Raw genomic sequence first — 24,687 nt, forward strand, 5'->3', positions numbered from 1 at the left:
ATGGCCATGAAGAGATGCACATGTCCAGCAACAAGACTCAAATAAACGATGACATTCAAGTGCTGATTTATTGGAAGTAACAGGCAAAAAATGTGCCAAAATAAAAAAACATTACCCACACCATTACACCACCTTCACCAGCCTGAACTACTGACAGAAGGCAGGTTGGGTTCATGGATTCAGGCTATGGGTGCCAAAATCTGACCCTGCAGAAATGCTGCTCAGAAAATGTTTTTACTCTTTATTACATTCTTTATTCGGAGTAAGCACTGAGATTGTTGTGTTTAAAAATCCCAGGAGATAAGGAGTTATAGAAATAACAAGCCATCTGGCACCAACAATCACAATGTGGGCAAAATCAGTGAGTTAAAATCTTCACACATTCTGGTTGTGAACGTTACCCTAATCTGTACTGTACGTGTTTCTGCATTGCACTGCTGCCACACGATTGACTGACTTAAAAAGATAAATAAAAATAAATTTGTGTACAAAATGAATTGTGGCACTTGCACATGGTACACTGACACTATTTGTGTGCTCAGTGTATGTGATTGTCCTCCGAGACATCAGACAACACTAGAAAATGATGGAGCAAAATAGTCTGCTGTATTTCAAGTCGGAAACAAATTCAGACAGCTTTGGTCTGTAATGCTGCAGATGGACCCCACTCCTCTGCTCATTAATGGAGTTATTTAGCAAATATAAACGATAAATCTGATTATCTTTACTTTTTCTCCCTTTTATTTTTTGGAGCGATAGTAAGACAGCTTTCATGCTTGAAGAAATGAAAGATTTACTAGGTTACTATTTACTAGGAAGTAGGTTACTATTGCAGATGGAAATCACATGTGTAAAAGCAGTGTGTGTGTGTCAGGTCAAACTAATCCCTAGGTCTTTGTGTTTAAGGACATCTTCATTGTCTCAGATTGTAATGAGACTCTAAACGAGTGCTTTAGTAACAGCATGTGTACTTGTTTGGTTAATGTAAACCTAGATTAGTTGATATTTCACAGTTATTATCAATGGTAAGAGGAATTTTTAGTCAACGTGACTGTTGCTGACAGTGGCAAAAATATCTCTCATATATCTCCATGTGATCTTTTCCATCTGTACAACATTTATCAGAATTTATATTTATAATCACACCCTCCAGTGTCACCCATATGAGGATGGGTTCCCCTTTGAGTCTGGTTCCTCTCAAGGATTCTTCCTTTATCATCTAAGGGAGTTTTTCCTCATCACTGCTGCCTGAGTCACCTCGGACTTGCTCATTGGGGATAAATACATACAGATTGTGAACTAAATCTATCTAATATTAATCTTGAATTTTGCATTCTATTACAGTAATCTTTATTTTATTTTTATATTAACCTTTTGTTCTATGTTTATGTTCTGTAAAGCTGCTTTGAGACAATGTCCATTGTAAAAAGCGCTATAGAAATAAACTTGAATTGAATTGAATTGAATTGAAAGATTTGAATATACTTCAGCTTGTCGATGGGAGGAAATACAGGAACGGAGACATGTTTAGAAAGCTGACAGCTAAGATGGCCTTGGCAGGTTATACATGGAGTGGATGGAAAGTACTGCGGCAGTCTAATTTTCGAGCTAAAAGGCAGAGCAGCAGCAGTAGCAATAGCAGTAACAATACACCTCTGCAACACCCCTCAGGTGAGTTGGGCAAACTTAGTCACATTTGGTCAAAGTTCATTAGTTGTCTTTTTTATGCCACATAAATTCAAATTCTACAACATTTTTCCTGAATACAGCGAAAAATACACCAGCCTTACTGTCAAATTACCTCTTTTTTCCAGGTTCAAAAATCAGGAACATAAGGTGCAAGGTTGATCAGGACCACTACAGCTTTCTGGAGAATGAAATTCATGGCTGGCAAGCCAGATGCAGAAGCAACAAGAGCATGATCAACATTTATTTCATCTCTTATTAAGGCCAATGCAGAGCTTACAGAACGTGTTGTTTCTTTAAAGCTCAATGGTCTGCAAAAGATTATTACTCCACACGTGAACAGCCCACATCGTTTGACAGCATTGCACCATCCTGCTCAAAATGAAATTTCAAGTCCTCGGCCATTGATAAAGAATGAAGACTTTGAGGACTTTGAGACAGGATAGTGTGTGTGTGTGTGTGTAAACTGCAGCAGCAGAAGCAAAACTAGTTACCGACATGCATGTTAGGAAAAACATCATATTAACAAAATTTTATGTAGTTTTCTCAAAGCCACGTATTTTATGTGCATTTATGTGCAAATCTGTTGTGCTGCCCTAGTTTCCTTCCTCCCTGCCCTATGTTCAGAACTGCTGAACTACTTTGTTTAGAACATTAAATATTGGCAGTTTATATTACAGCGCTGCCAAATTCTCAAATTGGATTGGTCAGGTGGGATTATCTATTTTTTTTTAACAGCAGCTGCCAGAATCTCCAGTTGTAGCTCAGATCACAGGTTAATATTACTGTAGAAATGATAACATGTTAGGTCGCATTAACAGATTGCACAGTGATTTGTATGGAGGACAAATTGCAATAAGCTAAGCCAATAATATGTATTAAAAAAGGTCTTGTTACTTAACAAATAAACACATATGACTGCTATGCTGAAGTTCTTTTGTTGTTAGTTTGAGACTGTTTATACTGTGATAACCAGAACTAATTTCTCCCACATAGTAAATGTTAAATGTAACCATATATGGCTAAAAAGCATGTTGCTGTGATAGAAGAAGAATAACAGCATGATATTAAAGCAAAATAATCAACTTTGGGGTGGTAAAAGCATGCTTTCATGTTTTATTTTTTTCAAAGCACAGTAGCAGCAGTAAGTGTAACAAGGTTTTTAATGACTAGATCATTACAACAATGAAGAATATGTCAGTACTAGAGGGCCAGAGAACAAGAATACCTGTTGATGGGCTTGCTGTGCTCAGTCAGGGAACCCAGCAGTTTGAGAGCATAGACAGGAATTGGGTCTGGCTCCAGAAGCAAAGACTCGTACCTAAAGAATGGGTCACCATCCACCAACTCAGAGTCATCTATAAGAACATCTCTTGTACAATAAGCAATACAATAATGATTGTTGTTGAGATAAAAAGATTGAGGAGGGGGTCTTACTGTGGAAGCAAGGCCTCAGTGATCAGTGTTAACAGGCGTGTGTTTGAGGATTTGCCCTCTAAATCACATGTTTCTTTTTTTTGCTCCTCTTCCTCCATCACCTCCTGATTCAGCAAGAGCAGAGTGATATCTGACAGCACCCGTAAACTCACAATGCGCCACTCCACTGAAACACATACAATAGAAATGTACACTTGCTTGGAATCTGGAACAACAGCAAATGAATTTCACAGTGTCTCAAAAGTGAAAGTTAGATGCATTTACATCAGTGAAGCATTAAACTCTTGACTAATCACAGCTTATCTTTGACAAATGATCCCAGATAATTCTTCTTTGGCTCATGAGTAGAAAGCTCAAAATCAGGCCTGCATGTGTTATGAGTTACCCTTCAGCCTGTCTACTGAGCTAGCGGCAGCACAACTCACCATTCTTACTAAATGCCAAAGACGCCAACGGCGGTAGGATCGCATCCACAACCTTGGACAGAGAAAAAGCAACACATTATTCCCAAACCACGAGAAGCTCACCTAGATAGTCTAACAATTCATATTCACAGTCACACACAGTGATTCTGGCAAAAGCAGCTAGAGGCAAAAAGTGAGAGAACTCAGGGGAGCTCCAATTTGCATGGAAATGTGATGTCAGCTCATGCCCCTTTGATCATGTAGAGTCCATTACAATGAAATGCCTTACGCCAGCTATTTTTGAAAATTACAATTGGGTTTATGATCATTACGAACTAGAATCGCCTCCATAGGAACAAAGGTTGCATACAGGTAGCTTAATGTGGATAGCTATGGGCATTTCTCATACAAAGGTTTCCATTCCATGAAAAACAAATGGCAAGAAAATCCATTAAAAAAAAAAGTCTTTCTAAAGAAAGTGTTGCATGTCACAGGTTTCAAAAACAAACAGCCCATAATTCATATAAAGTAGCTTTAATTTACTGTAATTTTGCACAGAATTAAGGTTTATGCAAATCTTTTGCAAATAATCATCATGCTTAGTCTTTACTGTGTGTGTCTCCATGAAAGCTAGCACTGACAGTGTGGAATGGGGTTTAATGATTTCTGGCGTTCTGTAATTAAGGCACCTTCTCCTATCATAGTGTATCTGCAGACTGCTTCCTCTCAAAGCTCCTAATGTGTTGCTTCTACCAAAAGAATATCATTAAAATAAAGCCTCAGACAGATAGAAAAAACTCCACATTGCTGACCACTGCGGTGTAAATTGTGATTTTCTGTTGTCTGCAGTCAGTAAGAACAGTTGTGCTGGCCAGTGGGAAGCTGGGCCTCAGTGTTAAGATCGTATGCTGTGTAAAAGAATCCTACAGTATGCTTACATCCATACTGGAACAATAAAGAACTAAAAAAATAAATGCCCTATCCTACTCCCATAAGAGTGTACAGTACAGTGAATGTGTTTATTGGAGCTCTATAGAATATGACTTCCAGGTAGGTTCAAAGCAGCATTAAAAAAAATGTTACTTCAATTATATAAAAAGTAAGAAGAGTTCTTACATCTTTTGTTGATCAGAATGTTCTTTCATTAAAGATTAGGGGCAGAAAATATGGACCGGTCTTAACTGATATTGATTGTATTTAATATTTTTGAAGAAAAAATGCACTTCTACTAAGAATGCTTTATATTTGAAACTTTCTTTTTGTTTAAATAAATAGAACTAAACAGCAACAGCAACAATGACTATGACTGTATAGCACATGAATTGATGCCATGTGATATCACAGTCCATTAGGGCAATTTACCATAGCCAGTTCACTTACCAGCAGGTTTAGTTAGACAGTGGTTGGAAACCAGAGAACCCAAAGTAAACCTATGCAAATGTTTAACCTAAGGGGAAAACAGACCTCAGAGCTCACAGTCAAACTCTGGACCAGGAGCTGAGAAGCAATGCTACTGTACCTACTGTACTCGGTTGTCACCTAAACGCATTTCAAGGTAATGCCATTATGCCATTAAACATTTGACTTAAATGTTTTTTATATATTAGGAAAAATTTGATATTACGATATGAATTCATGGATTCCAATTAATGCAGCTTACTAAATACTGCACAAAATTATAATGACATTGTGAAATCATAAAAAGTTACACTGAATAATGACATTAAGTTAAAATAATGACAGCAGCTCAACATTTTATTTTCACAATTTGCAGCCCGAATAAACTCAAAATCTAAAATTAAAGTTCATGGAAGGTGCGTTTTGAGAACAGAACCACACGTTTCAGACAGTTGTTTTCTCTCTATCACACTATAACACATTTAATTGTAATGATGTAAAAGGCTTAACATTTTTCCCACCATCAGAAGTGTTCACTGAAAACTGAACTAGATTTCGCTACTTATGTACTGTGAGTGAAACCAGTCTCCTCTAAAGATAAAAGACACTTTAGTCAACTGAGTATGATAAATGATATACTAGACTCATTAGACAAACACCTATGGCTAGTATAGTCTCTCACTCTACAGACCCAGAGCATTTCCTTTATTCATATTTTATACAATATCTACATATACTAGCTTTGCTGTTAAACGCTTCAATAGTTTCAAGGCTATTCATCACAATCTTCAGCATCAATATTTCAGTTGGGTGACAAAAATGGATTTCATAAGATCACCAAGATAAATCACTGAGTCCTTTTAAAGAACAAGTTATTCTTTTTATCTACACTTGTTTGAATATGATTGAATAATAAATAGTTATTATCTACATATATTAATAAATATCTACTTTATATTTGAGTATTGCAATGTAGAGTTTGTGGTCTTGGTTACTTGAGTATTCAAAATGTAGTTTTAGTCCCATTACACTGTGTCTGAGTGTGTATACTTCACGTTACTCACAGTGCAGTGGTAGCGGCTTAGAAGGGATGAGTGCAGAGAAATGGCCTCTACTGCTGACAGGGTGTTTCTTATCAACTCCTCAGATGCTGTTGGCCCTGCACAAAGGAAAAGGTCAGTTTATTGGTAAAGTATTGAACACTTCTGCTAATCACATCATCACCTATAGCCAAAGAAGTATTCATTTAATAACAAATGAGATGAAAATCTTACCAAAGGAACTTCCCAAATTCGTCTCATTGCTGTCGATGGATGTTATGTGATTCTTTCCAAAAATGAAAAAGAAAAGATAGAGGGAATGACAACACACATCTTAACAAGGTGTACATGTATATGTTTAGATCACACCTTTTTAATGAGTATATGCACTCACCAGGAGTGCTCCAAATTTGATAAGAAACTCTTCATTCACCACCTGAGGCCTGAAGATCTGCCAAATCAAATCATTCAGATTAGATAGCAACTCCCCTTCAATGATTCTCTATTACACAAAATATCTTTATGACTGCATAAAGTCTCAGTCATCCAGCTGAAGTAACTGCATCATAAACCAATACAGTACAATACTGTACCATAGTAATATCTACTGGTGAATCATAGGTTGCAGTTTCAGAGTGTAAAATAAATAATTAATGAATAAAATCAAGTTCTAACAAATCTACAAAACTTATATCAATCTAATTCCCTGATTGAGATCCGCTTTTGATGATATTACATTAGATGTTACTTATATAACTAGCAGATTCTTATTCTACAGAGTCTAAATTTGCTCAACTTCCCTATGGAACACCAGTCTAACAGTCATAAGGAATCAAGAACAGTCTTAATAATGCCTCATGGTGCTGTCATCTAACAGTCAACACATTCTCACAACTTCTGAGATGCTGCCAAAGCTCCAGTGAGGGATTTGGTGTGACAGAGATGGAGGCGTGCTGTGAGACACAAGGCTGAGGGAGCTCAGGCGTGTACTTGCAGTATTGAGATGATGATAGAGGTAGAAAGGTCATGGCTGCTGAGGGGATGAAGAAGTCAAGCTGCTGTCAGTAAGAGACTGAAGCTTTGTGGTATGCTAGTCACAGCGCAGCTGACCTGCAGTATGACCCTAGCGACTGATGAATGCTTTGTGTTTTTGCTGTCAGCTTTGCAACAGTCCACAGAGATGATGAGAGACAGATGAGATTGGACATTGGGTCCCTGACATGAATGTATGGATGGACAAATGTAAGCACAAATTTTCACTAACACAGATACTATTCGCATAATAAATAATCCAATTCAAACCAACAAGAAAAACAAATGAACCTTTGTAGCACATCCCTGAATTTTTTTTTAATTCCAATCTGTCTTCTGATCTTACTGCTGATGAGTATTTGTATTTTGTGGTATGGACTCTATATTTCTGATGTTGAAGTGTTTCACAAACAGTGAATTGTGATGCCCTGTGGAGGTTTGTAGGTTTGTAATCTCACGGATATCTTCACAGCTCTCACAATGTTTCTGTCCTCAACTGCTGTGCATACCTTGGCAGACCTGCTCATTGACTGGTTGATCATTGACCAGTGATATTTTTTTCCACTGACCATTCCACATTATTGTACTGATTATGCTCAATTTTGTTTGGTGGCCCTAAAAGAGTTTCCCTCCTTTCTCAATTTCAAACTGGCTTGCTTTCCCCCCAAATAAACAGCTCTCTGATCTTCATGTTGGTTTATCCATTTTAACGACAAATGCAGTCTTCACAATTGAAAGCCCAGGGATCAAAACAAGTGTAAACAGTGCAGTCAGTCTAACAGAGCACAACTGGAGAGCAACAGCAACTCCTGACAGTCACATGTTCCAATAATTTTGATTATTTGATCAAATAAAAAGGTACCATGTTCCAAGTTGTTCAAAACATCTAGATGTAACTATCAGGAAATACAAATTTTGTATTTTACATTTTTTGATCACAAACCCTTGTGTCGTCAGTTTATATCAAAAACAATACAATTGGCCTTGTCATTTACAATACCGTATATTGTAGAAAAGTACATTCTTAATACTTAAAATTTGCTTTTTATTATTTTTTTTTCTGTGAAACAGCACTATTAATGTTAATTTATTTATGACATATTGTGCTGGTTAACCATTTAATTTAAAATTAATTTTAACCATTTGATTGAATTTTGCATTAAATGTTGTGGAACATGTGGCAAAAAAAGTGACCTTATTTTTTTAATGAAATGTAGCTACATCAACCCCCACCCCTAAACCCACTCAACACACAAATACATATTATAAAGGCTGCATCTTTCCTCAGTGCTTTAGGGAAAAAGAGGCCAGCAAAGCCCCTGAGCCATGAACACCACCAGAAAATTATTTAATGCAGATCGATCAGAGACTTGTGTGAACACATAAATAATTCTACATCAATGCCACCTCCCTCACCATACAGGCAGGCACATACAGAAACCTTGTCATTAATGACAACTGTAGCTCTTTGTTCATAGATATCACAGTGTCAACTCCTGAAATAAGCTAATTGCATCAGAGTGACAAGCTATTAACCCCAAAACCAAACCACACAATTTGCCTGTTTATTGAGGTCCTGTCAAAATGGTAAATCATGGCCAAATAGAGATACAGATTTAATCGACTCATTGACTCACTAAGTGACAACTCACAGAGTTAGACAAAGATTCATTCAAGTTCATTTCAGCTTGATGGAGTATGTAAGCCATAAATCCAATTTTGCACCATTAGTTAAATCATAATCATAATACGAGTGTTTAAGTGTGACTGCAGGAATATAGATGAACCTTTAATGCAGGACACCACACTGTGAAAAAAAAAAAAAAAAAAAAAAAAAAAAAAAACCCTCAAAATAAATGAGGGGGGGGGGGGCGGATGCAGCCAATTACCACATAATATTTATTATTTTCCAATAATGTCTTAAAGTGTATTATTCCTCTTATACCACAATTTGTCAGTTATTTTGAATTTATTTATTACAGAACGACATACTTTATTTAATATTTTTTTATGTGTCTTTAATGCTGTGTAATGTCTGCAAGTTAGTTCCCATTAGCATTACCATTTCGTTTCATTAACGCCCTTTGGTTTTTTCTCTAGTTGCTCTAAATGAAAAAATTTAGCTTCTGTATATAAATATATTTATACAAAGAAAATACAAAACGCAAACTCTTCTATCCTGAAGAAGTTTGCCATGACGAAAATGACAAAAGAAAACTTTACCTCAAACCACTGAAATAGAAATGTTAAATAAATGTCAGCATATACAGTTTTTTAGGATCAAATTATATGAGCCTTTTCCATACACGTCGACGTGAATTTGCTGTTATTATAGAAACGTATTTGACCAAGCATTTTAATATCAGACCCAATGCTACTGTCAGAGCCGTCTGTTATAGAAATTTAGTCAACACTTGACTAATCATATTTAAGAATGAATTGTGAGTATTGACGTATACAACATTTTGTGTATCGAGTTAAAAAAATACCTACAAACCAATTAAACACATTAAAAATCATAGAGGCATGTCCCAAATAAAAGCAGAATGTTAAGGGCTTGCATAAAATGCGTGTGGCCTGAGCATCAATATTCATTTTCCCATCCCTCCACACACCTGTGAGGAAAGTAGGTTCAGCACTACAGCAGTCATTGGAAGGTTTTGTTTGAGCTGACGTGTCTGGGCATTGGAGGGGTGCTTCCTTCCCACAATGCTCCCTAATGCTGTCAGGATGTCATCTGCAGAAAACCAAGAGAAACAAAGGTAGGATATAATTTCCAATCTTATAAAGCAGCAGCAGACTGAAAAGACAAATGACTCTCCTCCTAAGAGCCCTGCTGTTGACATCTGTCTCGCAGATGTGTGGTGTCCACATCCACCTGCTCACGGCTTAACTTGCCTCTAGTACAACAGAAACCAGTCTGAAGCAGTTATAGGGAAGTAACAACACTGATTTACAAATGAAACTGCAGGAAAAGATCAATATTTGGCCTTGTGCTCCCAAATACAATCAGAAAGGTAATTAAAAAGAGAGACAGATCAAATTAGACTCTGAAGTAATTGATGCTCATTCTCTTCAACCCTCATCTGCCCTTGACTCGTTCTCCTTCAGTCACTCCTTTTCTCACATCATGCATTTCACCACCACCCGCTGCCTGTGTATACTTGCTTTCCTGTCCCCATCTCATCTCCATTCTCCCTACTTTCCTCTCCCTGGCTCTCTTTTTTTGGGTGTAATGTGATTGATTTACCAAGGATAGCTGGCAGCTCCTGCACTGTGTGACGGATGAACAGGGCCAGGCATTTTGACAGATATTCATTGCCACTTTGTTGCTCCTTCCCTTGTGCGGCCTTTCGGGTGTCTCTCTCAATGTACATCACTAACCTAAAAGAGAATGGTCAGAACAACATTATTATTCAGAGACACACATCCATGGAATGATTCTTGCGAACACAGAAGATGCATTTCATCAATTACACTCTATGCCCTGAGAGAGGACAGGATTGAAATGGGATGGTGGTGAGTCAGTAGAGCTTCATAGAAAATAAACAAGGTACACTGTGAAATGCGGAATATTAAAATGTGAAATGTGTGTGTCTGTGTGTGTGTCTGTGTTCCTGAACGCTGAACATGTTTAATATGAAAGTATTAATTTATTTTGAAGTGGAAAGGACAAAAGAAAGTCAAAAACTTTACCTTCTCTGTATTTCAATACTTTGGGAAAGACTACTTTGGTCAATATTATAGATGAGCATTTGGTGTCTCTGGAGTCAATGCAGTAAAAAGAACATCATTGATAAAAGTGTGACTATGTGAAAGCATTCTATGATAATAAAACTGACCAAGAACAGGTTTAAACAAATTAATATAATAGCAAACACTCTTTGGTTGCATACATATTCACTCCCAAGCTGAAAATCATGTGGGATATGTCTCTTATCATCTGTTTTCACATATTTTTGCCCATTCACTTTGACAAAGTTGCAGAATTTGTCAGACTGGATGAACAATGTTGGTGAACTTTCAAATCTTGCCACAGATCCTCAAATTAGTTAAGGTGTGAGCTTTGACTGGGTTATTCCAACTCGTTCAGGTTCTTGGTTTTGAACCACTCTAGTTTAGGTTAATATATGAATCTGAGGTCCACCCTCAACCCAGATGAATTCTTCTAAGACTGCTCTGTGTTTAGCTTCATACACCTTTCTCTCAACCCTGATCAGTTTCCCAGGCCCTGTTGATCAATATATCACACAACACAATGCTACCACCACCATACTTCACTATGGGGATGGTTTTGGGTTTCATCCAAACAGTACTTTATGCCAAAATGTTCAATTTTGGTCTCATTAGATCAGGAATCCCCCCGCACATTTTTGCTTTTTCCAACATGCCTTTGGCAAACTCATAAGGCCCCCCCCCCTCTTCCATAATAAGGCCTAGCTTTGTGTAGTATCCAGGCTAGTTGTTCCATAAACAACATCTCCCATCTGAGTGGTTCTTGCCAGCTCCTTTAGAGTTACCCTTGGCCTCTTGGTTGGTTCTGACTATTCCTCTCTTTCCCCAGTCATTGACCTACTCTAGGCAGAATTGTGATTGTGTCATATTCTTTTCATTTTACAATAATGGATATAATGGTGCTCAGTGGGATGTTTAAAGTTTGATATATTTTTACAACGAAACCCTGATTAATACTTTTCCAGAACTTTGTCCCAGACTTGCTTGTTTGCATGATGCTGTTTGTTCAAGGTATGAGCTATAACAAATGCTGTCTTCCAAGTATTTATATTGAGCTCACGTGATACTAGCAGAACACACTAATTATGTAGTATCTGAAGGCAACTTGCAGCACCAGAACTAATGTGCTACAGCAGAATCATATACGTGAGATCATTAAAACCTGCAGCCATGTATCACTCATCCACCAGGTGTTGTCAAGGATTGTAGGCACATAGATACATCTCAATACAATTTACAGTAGCATATCACCACCTACTTATAATTTGCCTTATCTCCACCGTCACTTTGCTACCTAGAAATTTTAGTTCACTTGTCACGTTATTCCACATGACACTGTAGTCATCTAATTTACTTATAGACCATTTCCAGAAAAGCCAGAATTTACAATCAAGATCAAAAATCCTAGATCACTGTGCTTCAACCTATTCGTCTTCAAAAATTCAAACAAAATAATATCAAATATCACAGAGCTAAAATGATTGCATGCAGATTTAAGTTAGGTGCTTGTCACATCATTTCAGCACATCATAATGAGTTTATTAAAATATCCAGGCTGTTGAGGACTGCTTTGCGTCAACCATTTTTCTTTAGGAAGGTGAGAATGTAAGGCCGGGGTGAGAATGTGCCGTGTAAAGCCTATGAGAATCACAGCTCCAGAACAGACAGCTTGCAGCAGTCTAGAGGCTCACACTTATTAAGAGAAACTGTTAATTAGCTTGTTCCCATCCAGCACAGCGCACTTCTACTCAATAAGTACCTCAACTTTTCCCTGTCAGACAAGACAGTCACAGCCTTCACATTCACTCTGTCTCACTGTCTGTCTCTGACACACACACACACACACACACACACACACTCACATACACTCACACACTCACACACACTCACACAGTGTTGTGATAAAATGCATCTTTCAAATTAGACACAGATGAAAATGCAATCAGACAGAAAATTGCACAGAGTAGCTTGAGCCTCACAGTGAAGAGAATCCAGCAATAAATTAGACTGAAATGGAACAGAGGAGAGGAGAAGTTTAAGAAACCAACAAGATTAGCAAAAACAGACTAAAGGAAATATTGTAAATAATCGCACTAACAGACTCAACATGAGTCAGGTGCTCAAAGAGGGAATAATAGAGCAATGGCATAAAAACAAAAAACAGGCGAAGATGAAATAATCTGGACGCTTGGGAGACATCCAAGTAATTACAACTTGGAACTGAACTGTGAGAAGGAAACAACTAATATGTTGGTGCAGATTCAAAGCACGTTATAGACAAAGCCAAAACTACACATTTAATGAAAAAATAATTAACTAAACTGAAATCACATAAAAGTCCTATTTATATTTACTCAAAAAAATGCAATATATCTTTAGACCTGACACAATATAAACTTATTAAACCTTTAAAAATATTTAACTTGAAATAACTTTAAATATTTAAAGAAAATGAATAAACAAATGTTCAAAACAAAAGACGGATGGATGAATGGTTTGTTGGATGGATGGATCCGGAAGTCACTGACATTTTTTTAAGTCTGAACTCTAGAGTTCAGGCCCAAAACACCCCAAAGCAATGCTCCAATTTCAATATCTGGTGTGTACAGTACTTCAGAGAGAAAGTGTGTTTTGTTCAAGATGATTTGGTTCAAGTCATTTTTAACTGATTGCCAGTTAACCCAGTTAACCAATGTTAGTGCATTATTTTATTCTCCAAGTCCATGCTAATACTGCATATTAATATGGAATGCACAGTTTTCTCTACTGCCATGTGATCACTACAATTTTAGGACAAGTTTATCCAGCCCAGTAAGTAGTGACTTTAATTTAATCTAACTACAATGACAAGCATGAGAGGATCAAATGAAATATTACTGTTGCATGCCCTTGCAAAGTACAATACTGCTATCCTTCAAATAGTGACAGGGCTGGAGCGAACATGTTATTTATGCCACAAGCGCACTAAATTAGCCCTTGGTAATATTCCCTCCATTCTAATAGGCATTTATGTTGCACAATGCAGGCTATCATCTGGCTGTTTTAGTATCAAATGGAAAGCAGAAAGTGAGAACATGAAAATTCATGGATATTATAGTAACACATCAGGATCAAGCAGGCCTTTATTAGTCAGACACTGCCTGGAGGACACTACGTCACCTGACCAAAAAAACATCGAAATGAGGAGAAAGAACAGGGACCTTCACAGTAAATTACTTTCCCTGTGTGCTGGGACATATGCAGGCAGCTCAACAGGCATGGAGATGTAATTGGAATCCTAAAGGAATTCTCTAGCATCAATGACTAAGATTGATGGAAATGCCTGACTGATACCTCAGACTCTACATGGCAATAAATAATAAAAAAAAAGAATTCTCTTCCCAAAGGAATTTGGCAGATTAGGTACAAAAAGCCAACAGCAAGGCTTTCTCTAACCAAGGCCAAATCAACAACATTAAGGATTTCTTTCACTTAAAATCTGGAGCTTCTGTTGCACTTGGCCTACTTTGCTTTGGCCATCACAGGCAGTGATAGATGAGACACAAAAACTATTCAAGCTCTTAAACTTCCTATAAGCCCGGAACAGACAGCACTACTTCCATTTTCACAGATCGTCCAGAAATTAGACACATTTCAGTTGGCTCTGAATACACTCATCTGTCTCAGAGCAGGGAGATGCTGGGCAGAATGCATCTAGACTGACACGTCTGCAGAAAGTGTAGCCAACATTGCCGAGCTAATTAGGGAAGTGTTTATGAAAGTTGGGAGAAAGCTGCTATCACTGTGGGAGATTGAGAATAGGGTCAGCTCTAACCCACTGCACCAGAGATGATTGGAAATTTGGGGAAGGAAAAGAAAACAACAGGCAGGCAAACCAGAAAAGTGTAGATGGTGTGGTGATTTATACCACAATACTTCTAAATCCTCAGATCGAATTAGATAGAGAGTGTTGACTAGTTTTCGATAACATTTGGTTTCTAATAATACTTGCTCCTTCACAGTTACACCTATGGTGGATGCTCTACATAATCTAATCTAATAATAAACCGCGTTAATATAAACACGTTATTCAGTCTCTTCAAGATTTTAGATGTGTTGTGCGTAGTTGTGCATTCATAGAAATGTATTAAAAAAAATCAAGCAAACTTCATTATATGATATAAAAAGAACCATGTATAATCATTGATATGCTAAAGCTTTTTCTTTAAGAGACATTTATTTAACATTTATGCAAGGAGACTTGAGTGTCAACGCTTTGTAGCAGTCAGTGTATTTTATGCCGCAGGCTACTATTCAGGAAAGAGGAGTTTGGGCGTTTCGGTTTATCAGTTAAATGACAAACTGCATTTTTCTTCTTATTAACTTCAAGAGAGACCAAAAACGAGGTTAGTGAGGAAAGACTGTTTATAGCTTTTAAAGTAACTTGTCTCATGGACATTCCATAACATATAAGGTTAACTCAAATACTCATAACTCACTCATTAATAGATTGGCATGATATAATGAGAAATAAAATACTGTGAGATGTGGTTATATAAAAATAATTCATTTCGTCGTGGATTATTGTCCAATAACAGCACATTCTGTATCCAAGGCCAAATCAATAACATTAAGAATTTCTTTCATATAAAATCTAGAGCCTCTGTTGAACTTTTTCAACTCTGCCATGGCCGTGAGAAATCACACAAAACTATTCAAGCTCTTAAACTTTCTATAAGCCCAGTAAAGACAGCACTACTTCCATCTTCATGGTTTATTTCTTACATAAACATAATGGATGGTGGTCATGATTTACATTATTTATTAAACAGGACTGAGGTCAGATAATGTACTGAGCAACACGTTCTGTATACGTGTTCAAATTAATTGCGTATAAAAGAAACCACCTCTGTTTATTTATCAATAAGAAATGCACTGACTTTTTTTTTTGCTTGAGGGAAATAATACAAAATATTTTTATAGGATAGCTTTCATCTACACGTTTAAAATAAAGGATTAAAAGTCATCAGTGATGGGAGTTTAGATTCTAGACTATATAATATCTAAGTTTATCTAATAGTATATGAGTTAATATATATCATGTTAATAGTAATCAGCAGATCATTTTGCTTCATTTTTAATCCATAAAAACAGAAAAAAATTTAATTGATTCAACTTTATATGGTTGACATGACATACTTTTGTCATAGCAGCTCACAGATTAAATACCGTTGCCGAACAAAATAGTGTGATCTTGTATGAAATGCCATCTGATTTTTGTAATGAAAAAGTTTTATGTAAAGATGGACTTTATGAACATGAAGTTTAATAGTTATACTTTAGATATATAGGTTTCAGGTAAAAGGACATTTAGGGATCTGTCGGTCAAGAAAGCCAGAACAAATAACAACTAATATATTATAAAGTACATGCACAACATATCTTGTAATTGTCAAAAACTGCTCATTACCTGGAGTTGCAGCACAGCAGTAGAAACTCCCGGTTATTCATGAGAACTTGCAGGAGCACCAGAAAGGCCTTGGCTCGGATGACTGAAGATGGACTCTCCAGAGAACGGATTATCTTCACAACAAAGTCCTGTAAAGCCATTCAACTGAGCTTCATTAAAAAAATACTGCTATTTGACTGAAAGTCTCTGGACATTTCTTTGTGTACAAGCCATATTGTTGGACAGCAATTTGACGAGTGAGATCACTTACACTATAAGGTGCTAGAAGGAACTGCAAAGTCCCCAAACTACACTTGACATGAAATAGAGGTTAATAAGCTAATGAGTTCCACAGCACTTAGTGGCAGCAAACGAGGAAGAATTGATTAGCTTTCTCCATCTGCTTAATTGAATACAATGGTCAAAAGAAAAACATTCTGCACATTGTGATTAAATATGATATAAGAATGGGAGTTAATTAATTTCAAAATCATCAATGCCTTGAATGAATTGTAATACATCAACAGTATTTTCAAGCTGCACTCGGAGACTGTTGCACATCTTTACCCAATTAGCTGTGTCGCCCGGTGCTTCATTGAAATTTAAATTCTAGGCGATACAATGCATGAATAAACACATGCTGCGCTGGCCTTTTATTTGTCAGGGGAATTAAGCAGAGAAATCTATAGCGATTTATAATTGGTGCAGAAGTGAAGCAGTAAGTTTTTTCCACTCCAAAGACATGCACTCCTGTGTATTTTTTAAATCCCAGGTCAAATTTGAAATTTACATACAAATGGCTGCAGGTCAAAGAAAATTACCACTGTTCATCACAGGCAGCCTCAAAGGCATTATATAGTAGGGTTTAAATCAATGTCTACAGCCCATTTTCCAATTGATCAGCTTCTTCGGCAAATGAAATCACTCTAAGGTTGTCCTTCAGTATTTAAGCACAGACTAAGCAATTAACACAAAGAGTTATACAGAAATACATAATGTGGAAGAGCAACAGTTTGACTTATTTGACCATTACTGAAATATTATTTCTATATGCTCAGCACTTTCCTTTCTTGTTCTCTTCTTTCTTTTACATCTTTCTGCATTTATTAAGTTTCTTAAAAAGTTTGAAGTTACCCAGAAAATGTGATACACATTGCATCAGATTTAACATGGTCCAACAAAATAATTTTGTTAGTTCTGAACTCCAGCTGCTGGCTGCAGCAATAAACCAACTGTTATCTATCCACTGTAAATTTGAGTTGCTTGAATCAGCTAACAAGGACGTATTTGCAACAGGTGATTGAGGAAATAATATTCATCCTAAAACTATGTCTGTGTAGAGAACACTGGAAGAACGCTGTGGCTGCTATGGAAGAGTGAGGCTTTATATCTATGCATTCCTAATGAATCCCTGTTTCTCATCTCCTTTTTTTTTTAATTTGCACAGTCATAGATCCTTTGCAATGGTGTAGATGTCGAAGTGGGTTTAGAAATATGAATATATGTCTCCTCCGATGTGAATTAAGCCAGTTGTCATACCATAGGAGGTACCAGATCAACTTGGCATATAAAGCCCCTTCCCCAAAGGGAATAGAGCCACTGAACCACAGAACAGCTACAGGGCAGATTAGTGTTTCTGACAATCTTGACAAACTGAAAAATGACTTAACTGATGACTTAATAGTGTAGAAAACCTGATGTTCGGAAATATAATGGGTCTTATTCAACAAAGCTATATGTTGTCAAATCTGACCTGATATGTTTTCTGTCAATTAGAAAATCGACTTTATTTCCATAAGATGTATTTTGAAAATAATAGCTAAGTCTCAGATTTATTTTAGCTTTTATTTCTATATCTGATTTTCACTGGGTCAAAGTAGTTTCTCTCTGTTGTTGTTAGCCATTTTGTTATAACTGTAGAGATATGCTTAAGGTCCTGTTGTGAAAGTATTCTTCAGATAAAAAGCCTCAGATTAAAAGCCTTTTCCTCCATACAGTATATAGCACTGATCATGTCCAAACACATTCATTTCTGTTTCATCTCAAGACAGAACACTCCACCCACTTAAGGACTGGTGATTACCTGCAAACCTTGGTCTGTTTTGTATTAATGCTGGTCTTGGAGTAGGCTTTTTTTATTCTTTCAAGCCATGGCAATTTAGGGCTCCTCTTAATAACAGATATACAATCTTTGGTATCTGATACCCAAATCCTACACCGATTCATTTAGCCTTATCTTGAGGTTCAGTTTAACCATTTGAAAGTTATACAATTTTTTGATTAATGTTCAATCATACCCGAGACTGAATATATTGTTTTGTCAAGTTTAAAATTGTTATATTTGCATACATGTGTTTGAACAGGTTCTTGTGGTACATTTATCTTTGTTCCTAAGAAGGAATTTGATTTTCCCCATGGTATAAATGGGCAAACTTTGACCCAGTGAAATACTTATACTGCTTTAAGGATGAAATTTGTCATCTCTAGTCAATTGTGGATGTTCTAATAAAAAAGTCTCAAATCGTTTTTTTGGTACTAATTAAAAGTTGTGTCATCATTTTTGACATTTGACAGATTCATGTTTCAGATGCAGATTCTTTTTCCATGGCCTCAAAGTAGTGCTTGTTCAACTTTGACAAATAAATGTCAATGGCATTTGAAGAATACGTAAATATGCATAGATTTTAATAGCACTAATATATTTTTTTATATTTCTAATAGCACTGGTATACTGGCACTAATGGTAAGGCGCCCTAACCACTAAAAATTTCAATTGCCATAATATTTTTAATTACAAAATTTCTGTTGACGTAATTAATAGACTAACAACTATTACTTCAAAAAGCTCAAGATCAATTTATAAGATCTAACATCATGTGAATATATGACCAGAGAAGATAAGTGAGTAAAAGAGTTTGCATCCAGCTGTGGTAGATAACATTCTTTTAACAGACTAGCCAAGCAGTAACTGTATCAGTACTAATGGCCAATTAGCCATCTGAGCAAGTGAGGAAGACTGTGAGAGGCAACAGCCAGTAGCAGTGTGGTGTTTTCACTTTTTGGGATTATTTTCTTTGATTTGCAAGCTACTTGTGAGTGAAACCATTATAAAGTTAATGATATTAAAAATGTAAAGGTGGATTTGTAATTGTACTTTTCCAAAGCCTGCAAAACAATTTCATGTATTCTGTGCTTTTGAAGATTATTAGTTTTTGGTCATTTCTGAAATACCTAAGAAAAGAAAATTAAGTATTAACCTGAATTCAACCATTTCATAGTCAGTGGTACACTACAGAAATCTTCGTGGTGCAATGAGTTGAGCATGCATTGCACTGAGGTGTTCAGCAAAGCTGACTACAACTAAAAAGCTATTAATAAATAATAATAATAAATAAATAAATAAAAGGTGATGCCTCAGCAATCCATGTCAAGACGACGCAGTATGAGCTCTTCTGGATAGAATGGGTAAGTTTCGTTTTCACTGTCAATATCTTCCCACAAAGGTTTCATTTTCCTAACTCTCAGATTTCCAGTGCAACTACACAGTCAATAGTCATTAATGAAATTTAAAATGCAATGTACACATATTCCAAATCAAAACCCAATCCCTCCCATATTGGATAAGAATATCATACATCAAATATTAACCAACACAATTTCTTGATGAATACCAGACATCAATTTGTTCCTGTTGGAAATACTACAAATGCAATATTAATGTGTATTATTTTTGCCAAGCAGCAGCCTCCATTTCTTTTGAGTATGCATACTGAATTAACAAAAAAATTCTATGAATTAATAATAATGACAGCATAATGCGTATTAGAACCCAGAAACCAATTAATATACAGTTGTTTTAATTTAATAATAATTTCTACAGAAGAGTTGGGCGAAACTGTGTACTATCTGGACAATGTTATTTCACTAGTTTGTTTAGTTGACATGCATCTGGTTTTAGCTTTACTGACATTGTGTAGCTATAAGTGTTAATATTCTAAACTCCTTGCAGTTTAGTTATTATTATAAGCACTACTTACAGTTAGACGCTTTAACAGTGTGTGTGTGTGCGCGTATACATACTCTGTCCTGTGTTAGTCTGTGTAAGTGTGCTCCAGATGCCAACATGGCGGCGAACATGGTGAGCATGTGCTGCTGCACACGGCTGATTCCTGACACTAAGCAGCTGAGGATGCTGGGTAATCCAACCTTGTCAATAACACTCTGGAATGCTGCTGTTGAGTGACGGGTTATTCTGCACAGAGCCTTGAGTGTGGGGAAAACAATAACACTCTTGTTAATGAATGTGGGCCTGAGAATCCACACAAATTACTCTATAATGTGCTCTGGATTGAGAGAAAGTGAAAAGTGTGTTACTTACTGACATAGCACTGACCCGCAGTGCATCCAGAGTCGAGTGAGTGAACAGATACCAGAGGGCAGGTCCCACTTCTGCTGTGATAAATCCCTGAGCACAGCGAGACTGCGTGCTACATACATTCTCAATGATCTTTGCTGCCATGTGGTTAACCACCAGTTCCTCCTGTATGAAACGTTAGAAGATTCTTATATATCATCTTTTACACGTTACTTTATCAGGTTTAAAAGAACCATTTGTACAACCCAAAGTATTTTTATTATTAAATCATTCACTGAAAAACACTACTAAATCTACACATTCTCATGATTAAGAGCAATATCAGATGTTTCATCTGAGGGCAACAACAGGCTCAGTTCTCTAATGTGATCTAAAATAAAACTAAACAGAATGTATTACATTCAAATCTGTAGGATTTCATTCCTCTCTATTGTAATATGTAAATATAAAAGCAGCAGATATAGCAGCTTCCAGGTTTCATGCAATTACATCATTGGGAATATACTCCCTCAAAAAACATCAGCTCTCAGTGAATAAATTCCTGAACTTTTCTAAGCAAAGCCAAGGCCAGCAAGTAGAAACTTATTTGTGCTGGTATTTGTCTCTAAGTCTTCTGTCCTTGAGCAAATCTCTCCATGGCTGAAATGAGTGGAAATTAAAGATTTAAGAGCATTCAACAAGCAGCAAGCACATGGATAAAGAAAAATACCACAATGTGGAAATATCTTTGAGGCACAGTTACTCTGTGCATTATTCCGATGCAATCGGCCTGCTTTCACTGCAATAACACCAGCAAATCTCGTCTCGATGGAAAGACTAGGTTCAGGTCAGTTTATAAAAGTGCCCCATCAGAGCGCTGAAAACACACATGTATAGTACAACACACGAATGCAATACTAATGTGTTAAGGGCAAAGACAGTCTAAGAAAGCTGCATCCAGAGTTGCTGCTTTAACTCTGGCCCACTCAGTGTTTCTGTGGAGAGGTTAGAGTGGTACTTTAGAGCTGAAGCTTAGGAAAAGCGTAGAGAAAATGATTGACAGCCTGCTGGAGGGCAAGTTTGGAACAGGGATGTGGAGCAGGCATTTTTTTCTTGGTACATCTGCCTTTTCAGAAAAAGTGGGACCTAGAGAAAATAAAACTCTACTCTTAAATGCAAGGTTCCTCCATAACAAAATGTATTCTGAGGCAATTCTGGGCATGCCGTGGCACAACAGCAGCATGCACGCCTTTGTAGTGCGGCCTACATGAGATGCTTTAAGGGTGCTCTCAGAGGAGTAATGGAGCGTTCCATAGTATGACCCGAACGGATCGTCTCACACACTAACCCAAATGCCACAACCCTTCAAAAATAATGTTGCCTTAAGACCATTAGTTTTAAGTAGGTATGTGATGGACAATTTACAGAGTGTACAACAAAGCTTTCCTCTGATCATATAAGATTTAATAGTGCACAAATTCAAATATTCAAATCACAAACAACACTCATTTTGACTTGCTGCTTAAGTCCCATCCTCTGGATAAACATATTGTATGAGAGGAAACAATCAAAAAGCCACTTCTCATACACAGCATAAGCACCATAGCGCTATAGAGAGTCGCCTATATGTTTATTTATACACTACCTCCCGTGTGAGTGCACAGCCCAAATCTATACAGTGTCAGAGTTTGGGGTTACACAGTACACATTAAGAGAAAAAAAGATGAGGACAGCTATTCTCTAGGGTACTTCCTCTGTAGCTCTCTCCCTCTCCCTCTCCCTCTCCCACACACACACACACACATTCACTCACACACACACACACACACACACACACACACACACACACACACACACACATTCACTCACACACACACACACACACACACATTCACTCACACTCACTCACCTTCTCAGCATTCCAGCTGTACTTTAGCCCAGGGCCATGTTCAAGCCAAAGTTTACCAGAATTATGTATTTCCCCCAAAATTCATATCTACAGAATCAGCATTCCTGTGTGCTAGTCCACAGCTGAAGGTCGGGTACATGATATTTTAATTATTTTGACACATTTATATATTTATAAACACAATACAATAATTTATTGAGAACTAAATGCTAGGGTTATTTATCATGGATTATTTTTAATTCTGTAAAATTACAAGTTGGATTGGGTATTTTGCTCATAATATGTCTTAACATATTACAGCAAGTACACAGCTGAATAATAGCAGATTCTACACAAACCTTTAAGATCATAAACGAAAGTATGTTTTGTGCCCTAGTTTGACTGAGCAGATCAGGTCAAAGTGTGATAACTGTTAGTGTAGTGTCTTTGCTTTTCATTCATTCATTAGCACTTTGTCCTGATCAGGGTCATGGTGGATCTATTAGTCTATCCCAGGAACACTGAGCATGAGGTGGGAATACACCCTAGATGGGATGCCAGTCTACAGGGCACACTGCACACATCTCTAAACTTTAAATTATTTAAAGTCTCCTAGCTGCCTTCTAGAAATACCAACTAGCTACCTTCCTGGCTTATCTGTTACGAGACCAAGTAGTAGTTTAAAATGCTTCTATGCGTATAACATTCGTATAACAAGTCACAATGCTTCTAGCATATAACATTACCAGAAAGGATATATACCACAATAAATACATTGAGAGCTGATCACTGTTGAAATGCTACAAAAAGTTAAATAGGCAGCTACTCTGTCTAGCTTTATAACCTTGAAATGTAATTATAAACAACTAAAGAAGTTTTTTGTTACATTTTTTACAGGAGAATAATTAGGTGGTAAATGTTCAACAAACAATCACTGATTATTTTCTTGTAAGGCGTACACCTATAATACATATGTTTATTCCTTACATATAGGATGTGCAGGTTAGTTGTTGCAAAATTATTTATTTATAGCTTTCATTATATTTAATGTGTCTCTTAGGAAAAGAAGCTGCTTCATTAATTTCACAACTCTATTTGCAGCCTGTCAAACTGCACAGGAATATTGTGATCAAGAATTAGTCCTCTTATAGGGTAAGAACATGAATATAAGAGATCCGTTATCCAGATTATACACTTTGCTAAGCATACAAGGAAATCTAGACTAGGGACACTAGATGAACTCTTTAACCATATATATTTCACCAGTTATTCATTCCTATCTACATTTTGGCAACCTGCAATTATTTCCAACACAGCAATTCTGTACAAACTCAAACTGTGCTACAGATGACATAAAATAGAAGTTAGGTGATTATTAAACTGAGCAACACAAAACAGTGTGGCATTATGAAGTATGCAGTTAGTTAAGTTGTTTTAGCAAATTGTTTATCTCGATTCAGCAGCAAGTCCATTCGAAACCTCTGTACTATTCATGACAATTTTGTGTATGTATACGTGTGGGTACACAAAACGAACCAGAGTAAATAAATCCATTAGTGTTGGTCTATAGAGTGTTTGTGTGTGTTAGGTGTCTAAGAGGTAGAGCAGAGAGAAACACACACACACACACACACACACACACACACACACACACACACACACACACACACACACACACACACACACACACACACACACACACAAAGCGAGATAGACAGAGACTGCAATTGTGTCCATCTGAAGGAGCAGCACACCTGGCCTAAATAAAAAGCTATGTAAATCAGTCTTGCCAGCTAGTGCTTTCATTACATTACTCTCAATGTTTCATCTGCACTAGTCTAGTCTCTCTCTCTAGATCTCTCTCTCTCTCTCTCTCTAAAACTCTCTCTTAACTCCATTAATCCTCGCTCACAGCCAATCACACAACCAAAAACACTTTCATTACCACTAATGTGGCCTCAAAACATCACCCTAAGATGTACCAGATACAGTATGGCATATGCACAGATCATTCTTTTTTAAAGTCAGCTTTCTTGAAAAACATCTACATTAAAGCTAGCTAATGAAATTCTACTATGTATGTTTTGAAATGAATTAATGTGTACTACTCTGTAAAGACAGGATCTAATCATATGTGTAATCAGTAATTAGAAAGTGCAACTTGCACAACCATGTATCAATCTGTTCCTAAATCAAAAGCCCTAATGCTGTGTATACTGCAAAGCTGATGACTGATTTAACAGGGACTCTTCTTTAAAAATGTCAAGATGCTTGTTCCATAGCAT

General features: G+C 36.8%; 1 protein-coding gene across 4 annotated transcripts in view; it reads right to left on the reverse strand.

Annotated features, from left to right (window-relative positions):
- ulk4 (unc-51 like kinase 4) overlaps positions 1-24,687 on the reverse strand; it is an 84,802-nt gene that overhangs the window by 38,872 nt on the left and 21,243 nt on the right. For all 4 annotated transcript variants that reach the window (XM_027149679.2, XM_047810772.1, XM_027149680.2 and 1 more), the window contains 11 exons: positions 20,539-20,700; positions 20,241-20,423; positions 16,182-16,309; positions 10,248-10,381; positions 9,613-9,734; positions 6,360-6,416; positions 6,200-6,251; positions 5,990-6,084; positions 3,549-3,600; positions 3,124-3,289; positions 2,915-3,007 (listed from right to left, as the gene is read on the reverse strand). In XM_027149679.2, coding sequence (XP_027005480.2) covers positions 2,915-3,007; positions 3,124-3,289; positions 3,549-3,600; positions 5,990-6,084; positions 6,200-6,251; positions 6,360-6,416; positions 9,613-9,734; positions 10,248-10,381; positions 16,182-16,309; positions 20,241-20,423; positions 20,539-20,700 — 1,244 coding nt within the window. The remainder of the gene's footprint in view (positions 1-2,914; positions 3,008-3,123; positions 3,290-3,548; positions 3,601-5,989; positions 6,085-6,199; positions 6,252-6,359; positions 6,417-9,612; positions 9,735-10,247; positions 10,382-16,181; positions 16,310-20,240; positions 20,424-20,538; positions 20,701-24,687) is intronic.

The sequence above is a fragment of the Tachysurus fulvidraco genome, chromosome 3, assembly GCF_022655615.1.
Source record: "Tachysurus fulvidraco isolate hzauxx_2018 chromosome 3, HZAU_PFXX_2.0, whole genome shotgun sequence".
Taxonomy (NCBI): Eukaryota; Metazoa; Chordata; class Actinopteri; order Siluriformes; family Bagridae; genus Tachysurus; species Tachysurus fulvidraco.